The 22,852-nt window shown below is 31.2% G+C and overlaps 1 protein-coding gene across 1 annotated transcript in view; it reads left to right on the top strand.

Moving 5' to 3' along the window:
- LOC124367859 (syntaxin-1A) overlaps positions 1–22,852 on the top strand; it is a 96,981-nt gene that overhangs the window by 59,903 nt on the left and 14,226 nt on the right. Inside the window, exon 9 of the mRNA XM_046825023.1 lies at positions 238–348. Coding sequence (XP_046680979.1) covers positions 238–348 — 111 coding nt within the window. The remainder of the gene's footprint in view (positions 1–237; positions 349–22,852) is intronic.

Below are 22,852 nucleotides of genomic sequence, written 5' to 3'. Positions count from 1 at the left end.
ACACATACTCAGTAGCCCAAAGTTTTACCTCTATTAATGGTTTATAGCCTCAAAGTTCTAGTTGATATAGACTTTTTTCATTATTTTGAGATTCATGTTATTGAGATTCCACTGTAGATAAACATTCCTTGGAATTTGTGATAAGCTATTGGGATAGACTAATGGGGTTGTATTGGTATTTGGGGTTTGTACTGCCTGTGGTGTGGGGGCATGTCTAACAGCTGCTTGGCGGTGCAGGGTGAGATGATAGATCGCATAGAGTACCACGTGGAGCACGCAGTCGACTACGTACAGACAGCCACTCAGGACACCAAGAAAGCCCTCAAGTACCAGAGTAAAGCTCGGCGGGTGAGTTGCGCCGAAAGCCTCCACCGTTCTCGCCGTTATTTTCACTGTTCTCACTCTGCGTTCTGTATTTTCTTTATCCACGACTTTAATTTTTTCTGTTTTGTTGCGCCTTGCCCCGTTCCCCTCCTACTTCACCTACCTCTACTGGATGTACACTAACTGTACTAACATGGGTGTGTGTCGGTCGGGTTTGCTTGTCTCTTCTGTCTTTCTCTGTTCAATGTTCCCCGTTCCGTTCCGTCCCGCCCCCGCTCCTGTAGGGCGAGCTCGTCGACCGGATCGAGTACAACGTCACCAACACCAAGGACCAGGTCACGGTCGCAAGGGGAGAACTCACGCTGGCAGAAGGGTTTGCGGTGAAAGCGCGAAAGGTAAAAATCCTCTCTCTCTCACACCTGTACTTAGTCTATGTTTAGTGTGCTATGAGTGTGTGGTAGCTTGCACTTCACTGTAAGATGGTGGATCTGTCTACTCGCTTAATGATCCCCAATCAATGTTCATTCACTATTCACTGTATTTGTAACACACGTTGGCAGATAGGAACTCTCGTTGAGATCACATTTGTCTGTAACTCACACTGTCACTGGTGAGCTAATATAGTCTGTGTAAAAAGATATGACAACAGCGCATTTCACTACTACAACCACCAACATGTGGCCAAGTCTATACCAGCTTTCTGTGCAATTTGTACCACTTCAAAATAAATGTACACAATTGCACAAATTAACTTTGTCAATTTGTGTTGTTGAAGAGCACCCAATTCTATATTATTTTAGAAATATAATAAACTTCATTGGTTTAAAAATTTACAAATCAAGTCTTAAACTATTAGTGAATCATAAACACATTCTAATCCAATGTGACATACTTCTAGAAAATATTCTACAATTAAAAAAATTTGTTTAAATCCTGTTTTTCCAAAACTTAAGCTATTACATTAAGGATTCTACATTATTCAATAAAATGATAGCAAACTCCAATTTCTTATGTTTTTGAATTCAATTTTTAATTTTAATGAAAATCACCCAGGAAATTTCAAGAAAGTTTTGTGGGAATGTTTATTCAATTTTTGTCTAAATAAATTGTTAGTAATTCAGTAAAAATATAAAAATTTCATTAGGTCACATGATTTTGTGCAATGTAGTTCAAAATTTATATCAGATGCCTTTTGTTAGTAAATTGTACAATTTTTGTGAAAATAAAGCTATGTAAAAACAAACCCAAATATGTCATTAAAGGAACCCTGAAGTTTCATTTGACATGAATACTGTAACTGCTATTTTAAAGAAAAGTGTATTGTTATATTTTAAGAGCTTTAGCAAGAAAATAGTGAATATTTGGAGGAAAATATAACACAAAACGTTTCAGTTGTATTTTACTTTTATTTGGGGGCTGTAAAAATATTACTTTATTACAATTAACATTTTACATCAATATTACAAACAATTTTTAAGTAATGTTGTATTTTTGTTTTATTTTAGGGTATCTTTCATTGGTTAGTGACATAAGCAGTTGACGAGGTCTCTCCATTCTTCATCTTATCCACAAATATTGTACCCTCTCTCAGACCAATGTAGATTAATGCTGAGATAATTGTCGTAACAACTTAGATTATTATAATCAGTTAAAAATATTGTGAAGTGCAAGCTACTACTCTATGTAATGTCTAGTGCATGTGATTATAATACATTTCACTACTCTCTTACTGAGTTTGTTTTTTCTGTAGAAGTTGATTATCCACTTACCTTTTCCTTAATACTTCTCTAGAATAGAATTTGCATTATAATTAGTATTAGTGTGTTTTTAGTATTTTTTCTATATAACATTTTAACAAAGTAAAAATAAAAATGAATCTGGTTTTTTATATGCTTAGATTTTTAGATTCTTTATGTTGGGATTTCAATCAAACTACTATCCTCCATTTACAGTAAAAAGATGGAAAAATATATACATACTTCATGTGTTTATTAGTTTATTTTTCATTAAAATTAATGGTATGTATATTGGTTTCTAAATAATATTTAATAGTATTCATTCATAGTACGCAAAAACCGTTAGGGTCAAATTTTCAAGAGAACTGATAAGATTACATGTGCAAAAATGAGCAATTTTCTCAGCTTTAAGGATTTCAGGATCTGTTAAATCACTATGGATGCAGATGTCCATCCTGCTTTAATGAAAGCTAATTAAATTTGTGCAACTATTGGACCATTTTCTTCATAGTATTAGTTAGTAATTTCTTTGATATTTGTGTAAAAAAAGATTGAAAACTGAAATATCACCTTAAAAATGTTCAATTTTTTTAATGATTACATTTTAAGAACAATTTGAGGTACAGAGTGCCATGGACTCAAATTGTAGAGCTTTTAATCTACTCAGAAAAGATTAGCCTAGTCAAGTCATAAAAATGTATAGTTAATTAACGCTTTAGGAAGCATGTATAAAATTACACAGAAGATACCAGATCTGTTTTAATGCGTGGGGAATGGAACATTGCGGCAGTGGTGCCATGTACCGTTTTCGTTGATCTAATGGACATTATTTATTCGTGCAATAAGGGTATGGGGTTCTTAAGTCAAAGTCAGTGTAATTTGTTCTATAAATAAACCATTTTTGTTAATCAATATTAAGATTTTCTGTAAAACAACCTGGAATGTTAAAATGGTGAAATCTGTATGAAAAATGAGTTAACATAATGATGTTATTTTGTGACATGTCATAAAAAATTCGCAATATGTAGTTACAGTTTTTAATAATTATAAACTAATATGGTTGTGACTGAAATCATTCAGAATTTAGAATCTGTTTGTCCTTCTAGTAACAATAATGAATATTTCAAGCAAACATCAAAAATGAATATTTAATTTTAAAAATCTTCACATCAAAACTAGTATCTGAAAAAGACATGGACAAAGTTTTGACATAATTTGATAATAAATACTCAATCGGTTTTGATGAAATTCCATTCTCAGTCATTATGCTTGTAAAACAAAGTGCATTGAAACCTTTGAGTCATCTAGTTCTTCTTTTATTTCTGGAATTTTTCTTAAAACAGTTAAACTCTGGTGATCCTCAAAAAGTAGAAAACTGTAAAGTTTTTCCTCACATCCTCTTTTTCTAAAATACTTGAACAAATTATGGCTAACTGTATAGTTTCAAAATAATAACCTTATTTGTAACATTGCCTTCGAGAGGGAAAATCTGTTATAAGTGCAACTACTGAGCTCTTGAAAGCGATTACTAAGTTACTTGATAATGGTGAGAAAGTAATAGGTTTCATGTATAGACCTTAGTCAAGCTTTCAATAGTGTCTGTAATTTTAAATTACTTGAAATCCTAAAAAGAGTTGACATACAAAATTTGCTTGTTCCTGGTTGGAATCGTACCTAACTGACAGTGATCAGTTTGTTGAATTAAATTATTTAAAAACTAAGACACTTTATTTTTTACACTCCGAGTCTTGTTGAATATGGAGTTCCTCGAGGATCTGTTTTGGGACCATTGTTGTTCTTTTGCTATATCATTGGAATTTCTTTATCTTCTCAATTGAATCACACCTCTAATATTGTTTTGTATGTTGGTGGTAAATTAATCTAAAGTTATCCATTAATCAAGTAAATAGTATTGAAATTTCAGCATTTTTCAATCTAACTTAAATTTAGCTCAGCTCAATTTATTGTTCATCAAAATTAAAACAAATTACGTTAAATTTTCTGCTAGTACTAGAATATCTAATGTCTCTAAAACAACATATATCTAAATGAACATTTTTTAGAACACGTTAATGAATTAAAATTTCTCAGACTGCTGGTTGACAAAAATTTAAATTAAACTTTATATGTGGAAAATATTTGTAGTCAAGTATCAACAGAAGTCTTCGTATTGATGTAGCTTTAAAAAAATCAAAGTTGTCTACGATATTCTTGAAAATGATCTCTTATGATTGAAAATCTCTTGATTCTCTGAAGCGTCAGTAAGTGATTTATCTTGTACAGTTTACTGTAGTTGACTGTAGGAGCACACTAGTATAGGTATAGCACTGTCATGTAGCGCACCATGTAGTTCAGTCCTGAGTAGCGTAGACACTGTAGTCTCATTGTTCCATTTATATTGTTAAGTAAGACTTAATAATCCGGAAAGAAATATATAATAAAAAATCCCTAAAAGTGTCAAAAATAATGGTATAAGATTATATTTTCATTGCACTGTTACTGCTAGATTTGACAAGTTTGATAAAACAAGAAACCGTGTATGAACATGATGTAACTGCTAAAATTGTTTTCTACACCCATGCTCTGTTGAAGCTGGTGTTTATTTTAGGTTTAACCGGCTTTTCATAGCACATGTCCCAGATCTTACTTTCAAAATATATAAACTTTCCTTTGAATTAATATTTTCTTCTATGGAATTTAATTTATCGTGGGAATTGTAAAACTTGTACTACATTTTTGTTTAATTATTACATTTAAATGTATAAACATCATTACATAAATTAGTTATTTTTTTGGTTTATACTATTATTACTGTTATTATTACTACTGTGTTTGAGAAATCACAAATTGTAAAGTTACCTCCATTACAACAAATGAAATCAGTAAGATTTATGTGCTAGCAAATGCAATGAGTTTGTCTCACAAATCTTAAATTTCCAAAATAAAAATAAATCTTGAATAAATTTCATAAGTAAAACTGTATAAAAAGGTAGAGTATTTTTTAAGTAGGTCAGAATTATTATTACATTTTTATTCACATCAGTACTTTATTTCTAGTATTCACTTATGGCTACCGACCCGAAATTTAAATTTTAAGCATTTATAATGAAATTGATGGAACTTAAATGTATTTACACTTGGAGTAATTAGTTTTTAGCAATGTAAAGAAAAGAATGTCTGTATTTTTGGTATTGATGAGTCAGTTTTATGATATAGCTTAGCAAAACCATCTACTGAATATTAAACGTTAATATTTCATCATTGGTACCAATAATATTTCATTATACTTAATATACAATAGACTTTATTTGCACAATTCATAGAGACTAACATAAGCATCAAAGATACAATATTAAATAATTAGAAAGAAAAACAATTTAGTTGTGTCAGTCAATCAATTAGCAAATATCTAGAGCAGAATGTATATTCACACCATGTTTAGGGTTAATTGATAACAAAAATATTCAGATAAATTTTCTAAAATCAAGTTTATGATTACATTTTACATTCAAAAACATCCAAATCAAGTCGAATTTTACTAGTTTTCTAACTGTTCTTCGTCCTCGAGTGGTTATCTGTTTTTTTGAAAAAGTAATAAATGATAAAGGATCTCTTATTTTACCAACCCTCTCTAACACTCAATCTGGGAACCAACAGTTGAAATGTGGTCTCCGAACTACCACCAATGGCCAGGCAAAGACCGCTTGCAAGGACAGGATTGCTCAGTGATCACCCATCCAACGAGCAGTTACGCTTGACGTTGCTCGATTCTGTTATCTTGTGATAACCACTGTACCTGCTATTCTCGTGGCCATTGCCGCAGCTTTGTGGAAGCAAAGTTGCTGTTTTCTCAATCTTCATAATCTCTTTAAATTTTGGATCTACTTTTGATGTGTCATAATTTTGTGTGAAAATGATTTTTTTAAGGATTGAAATATCTTGTGAAACATCTCATTTAAAAATAGAAGTACTGGCTGCTATGCTATGCTTTTGCTCAATAGGTGGAACGTTGTTTATATTTGTAAAGGTTCCGTCTTGAAAGGATCTTTATGAATTTTATTTTCGACCTCCTTCGACATGTGCATTCCATGATTTCTCATACAAATTGATGAACGCTTATAAAACATCACAAGACCATGTAACATGGCCAGGGTCATTATTCGTCGGAACTGTCCGATGCTGACATATTCTCTTGCTCTTTTGAGTCACCTGAGGGCATATATGCTTAGAAGAATTTAAAGCGAATTGAAATGGCTGAGTACTAACCTCGTACAACAATTGATCCTAATCTCTTGAGCTTGCCAGAAACCCCTGGGGATCCCTAGGGTCCTAGTCATCAAAGGTCCTACTGATATGAGTAGATCCATTCATCACTCCGAGGCATCCAAAGAACAACCCTTGGAATAGTAGAATCACCCCTTGATGATATAGGGTTTGCCAGTGAAGGGCAGATAGTGGTCCAGGACTGCAGATATGGGGTGGAAGGTTAAAGTACTTTTATGTGACCACAACTCTCCCCTTGCCCCTCTCTCCCCAAGAGGAATGCATGTTTGTGCATCTTCTGCCCACAAACGAAAAGATGACTGTAATGTATCCTTAGAGAATTGTCTCAGAAATTCGTTTATATTCTTTCTTCTAAACCCCAAGTCCTTCAAGAAATAAAAATAAACACAAAAAACGTTTGGATGTTTATTCTGTAATCAAACTAAGGCGTGAAAGTTTTCGAGATATAATGTTCAATTATACGAGTACGATGCTAAAGTTAAGATAACCACCGGTACTCAAGATAGCCAGTGTTTTTTAATTAGACATTGAAGATGAGAAAAACTTTTAAGAATCAATTTATTTTGGTTCAAATGAAATGTGCTTAAATAAAAATTTAACTTTTTCCAATATGTAGGTTAAGACTAAAACTGAAGATTAATTCGTAACAAACCCATCCGCATTAAAAAATAATAAAACTAAACATATGATTACATTTTAAAATCAAGTACATTACAGAGTGGGCTATTTTTCACTTTGATTTTTTAACATGATTTTAGAATTTAATCAGTTTTCCCCAACGTGATATAGATAAATTTGAAAAATGCCGAAACAAAGCTTTGTTTTGTTTGTTAATCTGCTTTTTCAAGGTAGCAATCTGAAAATTAGTAACCAAATTGTTGGTCTGTATTGTATCAGAATCATACATTATCATGTTACGGACCTGCCAGTGGAGCAGATTTCACTGGTAATATAATTTGTAGTTGTTTATTCGATTCAATAATGAGGAAAGTATGTGGAGCTACATTTTAAATTGAATTCAATCCTTTTTTGTTATTGAATCAAAAACTGGTCATAGTTATAATTTTTTATAACTTACCACGGTTTCCAAATCAAACTATTAATGTTTTTAGCTTTAGCAACTATATACTTAGGCAAATTTTTTCTTATAATTAATATTGTACAAATGTTATTAGGTGACACAAGCGAACATTAATAAATCTCAATTACAATAAAAATCCTTAGCAACAACCAAAACGTTGCTTTACATTTTTATTTTTTTATTAATTTTTGACAATTATGCTGTACAATTCCATAAAGAAGTAAAATTAACGAACAAAAATTATATTGACAGTTCCAAACTAATTGGACTAGGAGCTAAGAGCCAATTTACAAAGTACACAACCTGGGTTTTTCTTGAGAGAAATTTTCCTTAAGAAAGACATTGATTGTTAGTCACACAGGTTTTCTCAGAGACTTAAATAGAAGATATGGAACGACTATTTGGTTGAAAATGTAAAGTTCAAGCTATTTTTTTTTTTTTTTGTCTTATGGTAATGCATTTCTTCTAAATCTGTGTGTGGTAATAAAATTAATTTTACTTCAAAACAGTTAAAATCACTTGAAATGTTTCCAAACAACACTTAGTTATTTTTTTAATGAACAAGAAACAACTATTAAAATCAAAATACAGTTAGGATAAAAATAGTTGTACTCATTAAGGGATCATTTTTATACAAAACGAAGGGAGGTAAAGAATGTTACATGCCAGTTTTTAAAATAAATAAATATGAAATTAATATTATTTTAGCTGTTGCAGTTTGAACAAATTAATGTTTTTGTGTTTCTGTTTTTTTGTTCACAGAAAAAGGTGATGATTATAATCTGCCTCATAGTGCTTGTTACCATTTTAGTAATCATGATTGCACTCAGCATCTGAAGATCTGCCGAGCCACGTCCATTAATTGTTCGTCTCCGTTTGTTCAGTCCTACCGTTTCTCCGACAGACCTAGTGTTCAGTGTGCGACAGTTGGAACAACTGACCATCGATCCACCCCCAATTCCTTTTATCTCTGTACATAATTTCTGTAAGTTAAGGTGGTAAACGTTTTCAGTTACAGAGGTCGATATATTTATCAAGTCTTTGTCAAGCCTGTAGTGTTCGATTTACCAGTTTTGGAAAAAGTCAAGAAATACTTGGTTTAAAAGATAATTATTTTTTATTTAACTCTTAAGTTTAATTTTAATCGCCATGTTACCATTAAAGTGTAACGGTTATCCAAAAATTTTTATCTCAACAAAGCTTTAGTAATGATTTTATGACATTATAATTAGATAAAAGTACTTAACCACTTAGCTGCCGATACAAAAGAGATTTATGAATAAGGATGAGCAAACGTGTTCGTAGTGTAAACTCCTTGGAAAGATGATGGTGATGGTGGTTCAGAAAGGTAAAAACTGTGATGGCCAGCAAATTCTAAATCAAAGCAAAGAAATGAAAAATTAATATATGAAATATCTTTCTGAAGGCCATTTCTATCTACAGCTCCATTTATGTAGACTAATTTTATGTGACCAGGATCTTAGAAGTTTAGGTAGTATTATAAACAAGCTTTAAATATTAGGTGACAATATTTTTTACATCACCTAGCCTTTTTAATCACCAAATGATACCTTTACCAACCACGAAACTCATTAATTATCTACAGTTGAATTAATTGAATATGATGAACACAGGTATTGTAAAGTGCTCACACATTCACACAATGCTCCACATACTATGTATGGTTTTGGCCTTAAAACACTAATTGCCAATTAATAATGCCTACAATGAGTATATTGCCTACAAAGTGGTTGACTTTTAGGTAAAATGAGGTAAAGTGATTAACTATGTCTCTTCATTGAACCACAATATATCAGTTTTACGGAGAAAAAAGCTAAAAACAATAGATTTTTAAAATTAAAATATTCAATATTTTATTAGCCCATATTACTATTACATGTGCTATTTTATTGCAGTTAACGTTTTGTGGTATTATACGCTGTGAGACATTTAAAATAAAATCAAGTATTTTGATACAAAATTAAGTAAATTTAAAAGTAGAGTCAATTAAAATTGAAGTGTATTTTTAAGTATAGTTCTGGATTTGTACATTGATTTTTATTCACAGTAAATTATTTACAATAACTGCAAAATTATCATCTGAGTTTTGTCCATCTAAGAGACAAAACTCAGAGAGAGTTTTGTGTAGATTTAAGAGTTTTGAAAATGTTCTCTTTCAGTTCCCATTAGAGAACTGAGAAAACTCCTAATGGTTCTTTAGTGATCTGAAAGAATGAGATGAATTAGTTAAAATGTTCTAAAAAAGTCTTGTATGGGTTGTATTGTTAGATAATTTCTTTCTTCATTGGATTTTATCAACCATTTGCTGAATGTATACATAATAGAAATAAAACCGAAACACCAAGCAGTCCTGTACATCCAATATGGATGTTTTCTGTAGGTAAATTGACAGGATTGTTGTCAATTCTTCCATAAATGTTCAAAGATCATACACAATTGTGGCATTACTCATTATTAAACCGTATATCCTTCTTACTATAATTCTTACATTATTAAGGAGGTCGCTGCAAACTTAACTTTCCCAGAATAAAGTCATTCATAGCGGTGAATATGACAATTCAAAAAATATGAAAATGAACCAAATCTTCATTGTGACAAGCTTGTAGAACAAAAATTATTTGAATCATAATACAATATGTAGACCCAAAATAGTACGTAATGAATGTAACGTAACCAGCAGCCATTGTGTCTACCCCCACCTTTATTTTGTTGTCTGTTAAGTCTGAAAGCTGGTTCACTAATGGCTGAATTTTTACTGCGTGGAATGTTAAGTCATATTTCCAAGGAGTACAGAGATACATAATTTAAGGAAACTTTAGTGATTTTAGTGTACGTACATACGTAGCTCCATGACGTATAATGACGTAATAACCTTTTGTAAGGTCAATTCGTTACCTTTAGATAAAAGACTGTTAGATTTGGATCTTTAGAAGAGCAATTTTCTTTCCTTTCAAAGGAATCTCACGATATTATAGTGTACTTTAGTATAAATTAAAAACCAACTAGAACAATAATTAATTATATTGTAAATAATATTTCGACATACCTGTTTTGTAAAATAATGCTTTGTTTTAGGAAAGTGATGTTTTTATTGTAGCTTTAGTTGATTTTTCTACATTATTATTTGTGTATAAATAAAAATACGGTAGTTTCTTGTAACAAAAGATGAAGCTATGAACTACTCAATAGTTTTATTTTCTTTATAAATTGAAAATTGAAAATTTTAGATCCAACCTTAGGTGGTCTGAAATGTTAACATCAGTTGTACAGATGTTGATGTTATTATAAGTACAGCAATTAAAAAATATATATTTCAGTGTGGAACTGGTAGTAGTGGTTTGTACGTTTATTGTTTATATTCTTGTTTTAACCCTTTTAGTGTTGGGTTATTCTAGGACGTGTGCTCTATCTTGGCTAGTATTTTGTACTCCGAATATTCTTGGCTAATTACAAAAATTATATAAAACTATAAACCTTTGATAAAGGCATTTCGTAGTTATATAATGGTACTAAAATTATGAAATTTAATATTCTGGGAATTTGGAAATGGCAGAAAAGGAGAGGGAGGAGTATAAGCATAAAATTTTTTTAGTAAGGTTAATTTTTTCAAAAAAAAATTAATTTATCAATAATAATATGTAATGACATATTTTTTTACAACGCAGAGTCATTGTTAAGAAGGTAATTTATGACATCTAGGGTGATGGCAGATGCCAATGTGGCATGAGTTACCAGGCAATCCCCTCCCTCTTACTCGTACAAAAGAGTAAGTTGCCATGGTGGCTGTCAACTCAATACCATGAAGTTATTCTCGGCTCAATAATATTGTCGGCTCCAGATATAGATATATGCCTACAGCACTTGTGGGGTTAACAATAATCCCTCTTATTTACATGGAAATGGTTCGCCCTATAACCGTTAATGGTTAAAATACAAATTTAAATAAATATTTTTATTTTACGTAAAATATTTGTTTGAAATATTGTACGAAGATATGTACGTAACCCTTTAACTAAAATCCCAATATCAGGCATTTTAATCACAGTCTAGATGATAAAACCTGATAATAAATCCTTTAACTTATCTTAAGGGTTTTTTTTATTTCATCTTAAAAATATGGTTAAACAGTATTGGTTTTAAAAACTAACTAAAAGAGAAATGTTCGATTTATAAGTTGTTTTATGCTCTGAGTAAAAGTGAACAAATGTATAAAATGACAAGAAAAACTAAATGCAGACTGTCAATTGAAAGTTACAAGTTCAATTACAAGTTCGGGCAATTTAATTGAGTCTTGATGCAACTTTTATGTTTATATAGTTTTCAATTAAAATTTGTAAAAGAGTGTTCAATCCATAGATATATTTTGGTTGTTTCATATTACTAAGTATATTTTTTTATCAAAACAAAAATTTTCATTTTTCTTAATATTTTTGTGTGTTTGTGAGGATACGGCGAGTTTAAAATGTGATATTTTTATCTCGTAAGAAAGATTTTCCTGGAAAAATGGTGAACACAGTAATATAAAATATAATGTACTTATTTTATACTATGCATAGATAATAAATAAATAAATATAAAGCAATATGCAAGATACAAACACACTACGCCAGTTCCACAACCGTTTTTGTCCACTCTGTGCTCAAAAACACCCCTATGTAGATATTCAATTACACCATCTCATCTTGTATATTATTGTAACCGCACCGCGTCTACAGCTCGATTGGACTGGCTTATTACTTTTTTATGTATAATATGTAAGGTCTGTACAAATTATTGCTTCATTAAGTATAATAATATGATGTAGTATAATTATATTATTAAATATGTTGGCTGTTTTTCTGTAGATTTTCTTCATCCTGGTCGGTTTCTGACTTTGTAAAATTGTGTTAACATTGGTAGATCTGTAGAAAAAACCCATTTTAGGTTCAAGTTTGATCATTTTAACCTGTTAAGGAGTACTGAAGGCTATAGCCGTCAACCTACCTAGAGGGTCTACTAGAGTAAGCAAAATTTATCGTTAAAGAACTTCAGGGGGTTAAAGAATACTTGTTAATTCTATTTATCCAAAGTGTATTGAGACATTACATTTGCACTTTCTTGTCAGTAACACAGTATATTTTGTTAGTTTTTTTTTAAAGAATTTTGGTATACATGATAATTTCTTTGAAACGGGTGTACAGAAAGTCCTACTTTTAGTGCACTCGTTAGCAGTTTCTTTTCTTTTACACTCAATCCGTGTTGTATTTGAGCACACAATCCAGCGCTTTCATTACTTATTTAGTTTTTTTTTTTATTATTCTGTCGCTAGGAGTCAGCTCTGTACATTAATGATCAATGAATTGTAGAAACTAAAGAATGAACCTATAAGTGGACTTGGTGTGAGAAAATTACTGGACATTTGGGGGCAAAGCTGTGATTTTATATTCTGTCGCTAGGATCAGCACCTTATAGCATTAACTGTTTTGAACATTTAACGGGCAAAATAGTACATAAAAACGCCCCACTAAAGAACATGATCAGCCATAAATATTGATTATTTTAATAATCCTGTGATGGACGGATAAAATCATCATTACTGTGTTAATTATTTATCTATTTATCTATTTATTAACGATAATGCCAATTAGAAAAATATATAACAATGAAATGGCTGATAACAAATGGTTTTTTTATTGCCGTTTATGTCTCTTTTGCGATCAAACGGCTATAACCGTCAGTACTCTTTTGGAACCACTTTTAGCTACTCTTAAAAATACACAAATGAGAATGTGATGTAAAATTTGGGCTTTACCAACAGAAATCAAAGTTGTGTAAATCACAGCTGGAGTAAATTTGAGGAAACTAAATTTTGGAATTGGTACATGTTTCTGGGAGTTAACAGAACAGTTACCCATTAATAAAAAAGTAATAAAGTTACTGTGCAGTAAGCCCTTATGTGCCCTTTTGAGCTGTAGTGGTGAGGTGGTGCGACCACTCAAGTGATGTCACTTATATGCAGGAAAAGCACTAGAGATTACAGTCTGAACTAAATTTGCTCCATTCACATTATAAAACTGTAGTTTATTTATTCAATTACAACGTATTTTTAACATATGTATGAAACTGTATAATATTAGAAAGAAACTAAAATAAACGTAATTGTTTTACATTAGTATTAAAATAATATTATTTTTTTAACTGCCAACTGACCATCCCATATTCGTGTTTGGATCATCTCCATTTAATGAGTTAGGATCATATAAGTTGTTTAATTCTCCACGGGTATGCATTTATACTTTTTTATAATATTAATTTTTTTTCTGCAGTTGTCGTTACTTTGCTGTAAGCACTTTTCTTGGAGAAAAATATGAAATTTTGTTATCGCATTTGGTGGGTAGTTGTAAAATATTATATTTTGCAATATATCATTCTAAATTAGTATAATCACACTTTTTAACTGCCACAACATTCCTTCACCTATTATCAAAAATGTTTTAAATCCAGAATATATAAAAAAGTTTAAAATGCTAAGATTGTATATGTTGTAGAATTAATTAATGCTCTCTGAAACTATGTAATATACCATTCTGTTTTATTGTTACTACTATGTTTGGTGTTTGTTGTTAGTTCTTTATTTATTTGAATTGAGGTATTAACTATATTGTCACAGATATTTATACCCTACCAGTGGCTGTTGATTTCACAATATAAGATAATACTAATGTGAAAAAATTTTCCAGTGTCAAGTTAGTTTTCATTTATTAAAAGGAAATTTTTTTTTCTAATTTTATTCTTGTGGTGAAGTATTATGAATATTACAACATGATTTTTCTTGTTATCTACATTTTATGTTATATTTACGCGATTTTTGTGTCCATATATAGTGGGTCAGGTGTCTAATTGAGGGACCCCCCAGTAAACGTTTGCACAGGGCCCTGCACAAGCAAAGGCAAACCCTGACTAAAATTCACAACATTTTTGTTACATGATATTGTCAGTAGAAAAAAAAACGTGTGGATTCATCTACGTTGTAATTCCAGTGGTGTATAAATCGCTTTGGATACATAGACTTGTACATTATAAAAAAATGTGGCTGGCTTTGTCACATAGAAAGTCAAATTTATGCCACTGGTAGGGATTTTGCTTGATTTTAGTTTTTTGTACGCCCTCAGTTCAATCATTTTTAAAGTTAAACACTTTACAAAGTCGTATTAATTAAAATTATACCAACTGTTTTATGATATGTACACAATTTAAATATATTTTTGTGTCAGATTTGTTAAATTTAGTTACTATAATTCCTATCTGTACCATGTTGGTCTGAACTTGATTGTCTTTGAGGGGTTGAAATAGATATGTATGTCAATTAGTATATTTACAAGCCCATATTAGAAGGATTGTATTTCGTATTAAAGGATCCTTAATTTGACGAATTGATATGTCTTCATAATTAAAAATACCTAGATACTAAATAATAATAATGCATTTAGTAGTATGACAACTAATGAAACAAGTAACAACACCAGGTTAAAAAAAATAATAATTACTTTGAACAAAAGTAATGTATTAAAGTTAAGTAATAGTTTAGTTTCTAAAGCTGATAAGTCAAAGAAAATAGTAAATTGGTGATTTTCTTTTTAAAGATGAATATTTGTTTTGATTTTAGGACAAGATAGGTATGCTATGCTGTTAATAGTTGTGTTTTTTTTTTTTTTTTTTTTTTTTTTTTTTTTTTTTTTTTTTTTTTTTTTTTTTTTTTTTGTAAAATCTTTATCAACAATGTTTTAACCTCTGGGGTCACTATGAAACATATACTTTTAGGGGTCCAACACCAAATAATAAATATTAAACCAAATAGGTAGCTCAGCGTATGTGAATCTTGTTTGACATCCTCTTCCGTACTAGAATTTAAAACATTTGAATTTTATCTGAAATAAGAAATTTAATGCAATTGGTAACATTGTTGCGAAAAACTAGGAATTTTGTACAATTTTCTTTAAATTTTTCTTTTTAAACTAAATTTAAACCTGCTTTTCTTGGTGATATTTGATTTTTTCAATTTCAACATTCCCATTTTCAATCTTTGTCTTAATCCTTTAAAATGTTTCTTGTGGACCGCTGAGATGACGAGTTGAAGTTTCTGCAAGAATTTTGTCTTCCCTCTTTGCTCAAACGACATTCTGTTTTTTAAGTAGAAATTGGTTTTGGTAGTACTGAATAAAAATTGATCATTTTATTCAAAATAAAAATGTTCATCAAATATTGTCAATAAAATTGTATATTCTCTGAAAACCGGTTGGCATTCTGAAAACTTTTCAGTTGCTTTGAACAATTCTCAGCTGATGGATTTATACATATGATACATCACACAAATGCTCAAGTAGTCACTAGTTTGTGAGATCACAATTAAAATCTCTCGTTAGCCATAGCCAAATTGTTAGCCATGGCCAGCCAGTGGATTTCAAGTTGGGGTATAATCAGAATTTCATTTATAGCTGAGGTTTGCAATATATTCTAATTAGTATTACAGTGTGCAAGTACATATGCTGTTCTAAATTATTCCAAGAACATTAAGAAGTATATTAGTACAAATTGTTGATAAATACAAAATATCAATATAAAAATTACGAAAACTATATATTGCATATATCGTGATGTAAACATTTTACTCAGTATAGACAAATTTCAAAATTTTGGGAATTTTCATTCCACATATTTCTTCCCTGAAATATGGTTCCACCCATGAACTTATCCTTCGTTTGAAAATGGAGTTGAAAAGATGTATTTTTTTATAAATTTTGAAAATGTTTACTAATAACTAAATGAACATAAAATTGCAAAAAAATTTTGAATCAGAAACATTTAAAACTTGTACTAATCTGGCCAATCACTTTGTTATGAATTCAATCGCCTCAATTTTTCTTTGATCTGCTTTCTCATCACTCTGCTTTGTTCTGTAGGCCTTTTTAAACTTTTTACGAAATGATCTACTAAATGCTGCCCATTCACTGAATGGTTTTTTGCATTGCATCCTACCTTAGTTGTAAGAAACGTTTCTACTTCTCTCCATTGATAATATTACATTTCTTTTTTCAAAACCATTTTTTTTTTGTGTAACAGTAGGAAAAAGGAATACAGACTTTGCAACAAGAGTAACATAATATGTAAGTCAAAGTTTTATGTAATTCATAGTATCAATTAAGGTTTACCACACAATTCTTATTTTCGTACATACAACACATGCAAATTTTCATTCTTATTTCATATATCACACATCCACATCAAGAATTTAATAAGCTGTATAAAATGTAATATATTGTTTCAAATGGAGTAATTAAAACAAAATATAAATAAATAAAGTATTGTCCTATGGGACAGCAGATGAATCAATTCAGCCCAGTAGCACCAATGGTGTGTCCCAATAATTCAATCGGAAAGGGTTAAATCAATTTTTGATGAACTAGTTGAAATATGAAAAAGTGTACTATTGATCCAACCTGAGATACGTTTTTGCTAAGTTTGTACAAATATAATATTTTAACCTTTTATCTGTTGTTTGTACAAAGTTAAGAACTATTTTGAGTCAAAAACTGTTTAATATCATTGAGAATTTGTCAAATATAAACCAGATTTTTGTTTTTATACTGTGTACTTGGTGAAACAGACAAATTGGTATGGGGATGTCGGGGATGAAGATGTGTTTTAGTCATCACCACAATTGTGTCTAAGACATAAGTCACACCAGCGATCGTGCAGTGTGTTACTGTCGAATTTTTAACCCTCCAAAACACATGTTCTATGATCACTTTGCGATGTATTATGTTTATTCTGGTAAACTCTAAAAATTTTCATCTAAAAATGTGCAGAAACTTCCGTATTAGACATATTTCAGCAAAGACGTAATATATTACTAATATTTTGTTCCCTTTCCTTGTATTAGGTACTGTTTAGTTAGATGTGTTGTTTCAAATATAAACATTGTCAAAATTGAAACATTGCACATCCTCCTGATAAGAAACACGAATCCATTACATTTATTTATCCAAAATAGCCTTTTTATGAATAATTTAAATAAGTTTATAAACATATGCCTATATATTTGGTATCTTTTTTACTTAACATTTGTACTATACAAATCTAATATTTACTTACACTGTCAATTTCTGAAGCATAGTAGAGACGCTAGAGCCATAATATTTTTATCATTTCCTCTCTTCTTTTATTGTTTGATTGAAGAAACGTCACATTGGAAAATTTTAACTTACAATATATGTGTCATGGGCCAATTACCAGTTTTTAAAAAGAAATCACAGAAACCTGCCAAATATCTGGAGACAGTGCAGTGGCGTAACTAAGACTTGGATTTAGGGGGAGGGGATGAATCTGATTGAAGAGCACATCACAATGGGAGTTTGGAATAAATATAAATTTAAGTAGGCCTAAATAAAAATAAAAGCTGTGAAGTTGTGATTTTCCTAATAATATTTCTATTTAGGATTACTGTGATATAACATTTGTGTAAAACAATATTTTTTATAATGACCTATCCTGTTATTGAGCCATTGCATTTTTGTATATATTACTATAACATGTACATTGTTGTTTCGTTATACAGTGTTTCATATTTTCTTTTTGAATAATTAATTCTGAGTCTTTTGGATATTTACAACAACAAAATTTGTACACGACAAGGAACCCGATATCTGTGGTTTTGCGCTATAATTTATCTGCAATCACTATTTTTATTGAGTAATAAAACAGAGTTAATAGCCAAAGAATGTGAGAAAAGTGCAATATAAACGTTACAAGAGAACTTCTCAGTCTCCTTAAAACGTTCATGAGGTCAGTGTTTTATCGGACTTTTTTATTTCTGTCAAATTTTTCAATAATAATGGCAAAAATCCGTAATAGGTTTTTTTACGTCAAATGTCTAAGTATAACGAGAAAGGTATGTAGGCTTCGGAATTTTGCACAAAAACAATTATTTAATTATGTTTTTTTTTTTTTTTTTTCTCCGTGCACCTCAAGGGGTACCAAAAAAAATTACCTTAAAATTAAGCAATCGTGCGCTCGACAGGGCACATGATAATCTGATGTATTTATTTAAGTGGGGGATCAAATTTAACAAACCACCAAGACAGGCAGAACAATAAAAACGCAATAATGAAATGCATAGCAATGTGTAACCCAACCCAGTAGGGATCACTTCTGGCTGGTTTATACCTACCAGTTGAACCCACCACTGGGCACAGCAAAAACCGATGTGCCACTTCAATCTGGGCAACCTTATGGATGTCCAGTAGCAGCGGCACATCACTAACCGCAAATGTTGAGATTCTGGGGTTCATGGGCAATTCGATAGGTCTAATCTACTGTGAAAGATCGTGTGTACCTGACGGGGTACACAGCATCGTCAACGTGTTAACCAAGTCTGACACTTTGATGAGTAGAAGGAAATATATAATATAATGAATGTCAAAAAGTTTCTTTGTGCAATTCTTGAAGTTTAAAAATATGGCAGCAGTATGTTGGAGAATTCCAGGTGTAACCTCTGCTTACATCGTCCTACAATAACATGGCTGAACTAGGTGTCTTTTAGACAGAAGTAATTCAATACCTAACCTTCACCGTAGCGTAGGGGTAAGGCTGTGGCTCTCCAACCAAGAGGTCACACGTTCGATTCATAGGAAGGTCAATAAATATTTGTAATTGGGTTTGGACCGTTTTCCCATATAAACATTCGTACACTCAATTGAATGAAATGCCATTGGTGTAGAAAGAACACCCCTTTAAGAAAAATACCCGTTTTACTTTAGGTATGAAGTGTAAAGAAAGATTTTGTGTGATCTATGTTGGTGTATGAAAGTAAAACATTAAAAAATATATTTTGAATATCCTCTATCAATACTCCAGTGGTTGTCTGCTTCATCCAATACATCAACCAAGGCAAATCTGGTTCATATCTGACTTGTCCTCATACTTAAAAGAGTGCTGATTATTGCAATGGTGCTTTATGTTATTTGTTTTTTGTGAACAATTCAAAATTGTAATTTTTACTAACTAAAACCAAACAATAAATTTTGCAGCCAATAAAAGGAAATCAGTGTAAATCCATTTCTAACTTTGATTAGTAAATTCAACACATTCACTGCGGATGACAAAATTACCGGCGACAGAAAATGCGGGAATGTTTTTTGTTTTTTACTTACCCAAAACGGAGTCAGGATAGCCGAAAGGGTTGTCCAAGGTATCCCGGAAGCTTTGTTAGCCGGAACGGGTGACGTCATGTCCGTGCCGAGTCTGCTCGTCATCCGCACCGGGTGCCGATCACCGTGTTGTATGTGCTCGCAGCGCACTAGGTTTCGGCACAAACACTCGCGAATTACATGTATATAGTACATGAATGACACATAGATAGTACATCAATTACACGTATTGGGGTGGGGTGGCCCACTGGGGGTGGGGGACGCCGCCTTCACCGTCCCTAGAACTGTTCAAACTCGACTCATTGTCTTCATCAGATGAAAAATTATCGTCTTCCTCCATTATGAGTACATACACTTACACAGTCAACAGACACTATAATCCACTCACACAATATCGCAAAGCATACACAACAAACGAAAATGGCGAACCGGCGACGAATCGCACCAACTGACTCACCGAAATAGGCACACCTCGCTATGAGTGTTACAGCCTTCCCGGGCAACTGCTCAGCTCACACTGAGGCAATATGAAAGCACCTGCTGTATGCTGAGCTCGCTCGTCCACCGCCCGGCACGCCATTTTCGCATGTCAAGCATGCTCGTCACCCGCAGTGAATGTGTTAACATGGTTTTATGATTTAAAGTTATAAAAGAAAACACAGCAAGATTAGGAATTAAATTTCACAGGGAATTACTAGAAAGACAAATCTTGGGTCTGAATTCATTTAAAGATTCCTGATGGAAAACTCTAGGTTATTAATAGTCACCATGTAAAATCAAATATTTTTCATCTAACACCACACTAAATGTTCTTTTTTTACATTTCAGTTGAACATTGTTATTTATTGTTTCAACTATTCCTTCTCTATTGATTAAAATTCTTGTAAATTTGAACGAATTACTCAGTGTAAATTGTGAACTCTCCACTCGATTATATTAACACAGTTAATTTTAAAATTTTTGTTCCTTTTTCTGAACAATATTTTCACTGTGACTGTCTTCATCACTAAGAGTGATGAAAATCGATTCCATCCATGGTAAAATTATTGATAATGTATTACTAGCTTGTTACATATTTGTTTGTGATTTATTTATTGTTCAGGAACATCTTTAGATAATGTTTTAATTGAAAATAAATTATGAGACTAATAGATATATAAACTTGTAGCATAAAAGTGTTACTATTTTGTTTTCCCAGCAACAGTCAAAGCTGGAAATTTGATTACAAATTTAACATTTTTTTGCTGTTATTTTTATTAAAAAAATGCAATTATGTAATCTGAAATACTTACACCTGTTGTTGACTTAAATGTGTTACATGTTACATTCTCAGTTACAGTCAGTTGTCTAAGGGTTTCTAGTGTTCTAGTTTAAAATTAAAAAGTTAAAACTAAAAAAGTTTATTGTTGTTTTGTCCTAGAATATTCTATTGAGGTTCTACATTGTTTTACTTTTGATGCTGTGATCCTTTATTGAAGGTTTCTGTAGTTATCATATCTGTAGTTATGTACCTCTCTGTACAATTTGTTGCTAATGTTCATTGATGTCCTAAGTGCTTTTAGAGATTGTTTAAAATTTACTTTTAAATTTATATTAAGTAACCAATACTTTATTTATGTTTCATTTGTTATAATTATTTATGAACTTTGTTATTTCTATGTATATATTTAAATTATTAATATCACGATTATTTTTTTATTTACTTGTACTTTATTAATATACCTACAGCTCTCGTTGCATACGCTAAACTAAATATAGAAATGACTAAATAATGGGGAAGGTGTTAATTTATTATAGTAATCAATCGTTGATTTTCAAGTTGTATATTTATTGTGTTGTTGCAGTTTCTGTTAGTGCATATTGAAATCGGTTCCTAGATGACTCATTAGCATTGAAAAAGCGTTTTCAAAATTTGTTTGAATTTTTGTAATATTTTTCTACCCTGTGTCCAGACAGCCATTGGTTATACTCTATGATCTGTCCCTGAAGGATTGTAGACTCTCATACATCCAAGTGCTTGACACACATTGACTGCAGTAATGATTAGGTGGCCTTTCAATCATTGATTGAGTTCTCGATGTGCAATAACCAGTTTTGTTCATCCTTATTTTATTCAGTCAATTTTTAAATACATAATCTACGTATAAAAATAAATACAAATGAGAAAATATATTTTTTTAAATAGTAAAGCTGACATTGATATGTACAAAGGTATATGTACAGTATATACAGTTCGAATTGAGCATACAGAAGGTTGACTGACAATACCTTATAAGCTGTGAAAACAAAACCCTTAAAGCGCTAAACAACTATTTTTTGTGACGGGAAATGTATCCTGAGAGTATACAGTTCGAATTGAGCATACACAGGGTTGACTGACAATACCTTATAAGCTGTGAAAACAAAACCCTTAAAGCGCTGAACAACTATTTTTTGTGACCGGAAATGTATATTGAGAGTTCGAATAGAGCATACACAAGGTTGACTGACAATACCTCATAAGCTGTAAAAACAAAATACTTTGAGTATATATATTATATATACTGGGAATGTGTACAAATCACATATAGGATACAAAGGTTCAAATGAAAATTTCTCATAAATTATGGAAACAAAACCCTTAAAGCGCTAATCAGCTATTTGTTGTGACAGGATATATATCCTGAAAATATATTTAAATCACTTGCATTTACAACATTTTTAAACGTACAAATGGTAAAACCATCTACTATGTGAACGTTGAGTTTGGCTCCATTTTACCACCCAGTCACTGTCACAGCCTTGACAACTGGAATCAATTTCAGATGCTGCACTAAGAGGAAGTTAAAATAGAGCTAAGTTCAATATTTACATTGAATCAACTCTTCCTACCTTAGGTATGATATCTTCGACTTTTTTATAATATTACATTTATGTTGTATATCAGCTCTTTTTCTTTACTTTTCATGAAGAAAATATTTTATAAAACTGTCATGTTATTAAAAAAATGTTTAAAGTAGTAAGAGTTGCTTCGGTCAGCACTGGAAGTACGTGTTTAGGTATAAAGATCGGTAATGCTTCCAGGGCCACGGCTCACTTGACAGAGTATAGTTATTCACTATTTTCTCTATTTTACAGACACTTAAAAATTAACAAATGTTTTTGAACCTTGATCCCTCCCTATCAAATGCTTAAGTACTTTTTTGTATTTTTTGTTTTCAAGATTACATTTTGTATTAAAC

This window comes from Homalodisca vitripennis, chromosome 8 (assembly GCF_021130785.1).
Source record: "Homalodisca vitripennis isolate AUS2020 chromosome 8, UT_GWSS_2.1, whole genome shotgun sequence".
Taxonomy (NCBI): domain Eukaryota; kingdom Metazoa; phylum Arthropoda; class Insecta; order Hemiptera; family Cicadellidae; genus Homalodisca; species Homalodisca vitripennis.
This window is presented reverse-complemented; position numbering and strand designations above follow the sequence as displayed.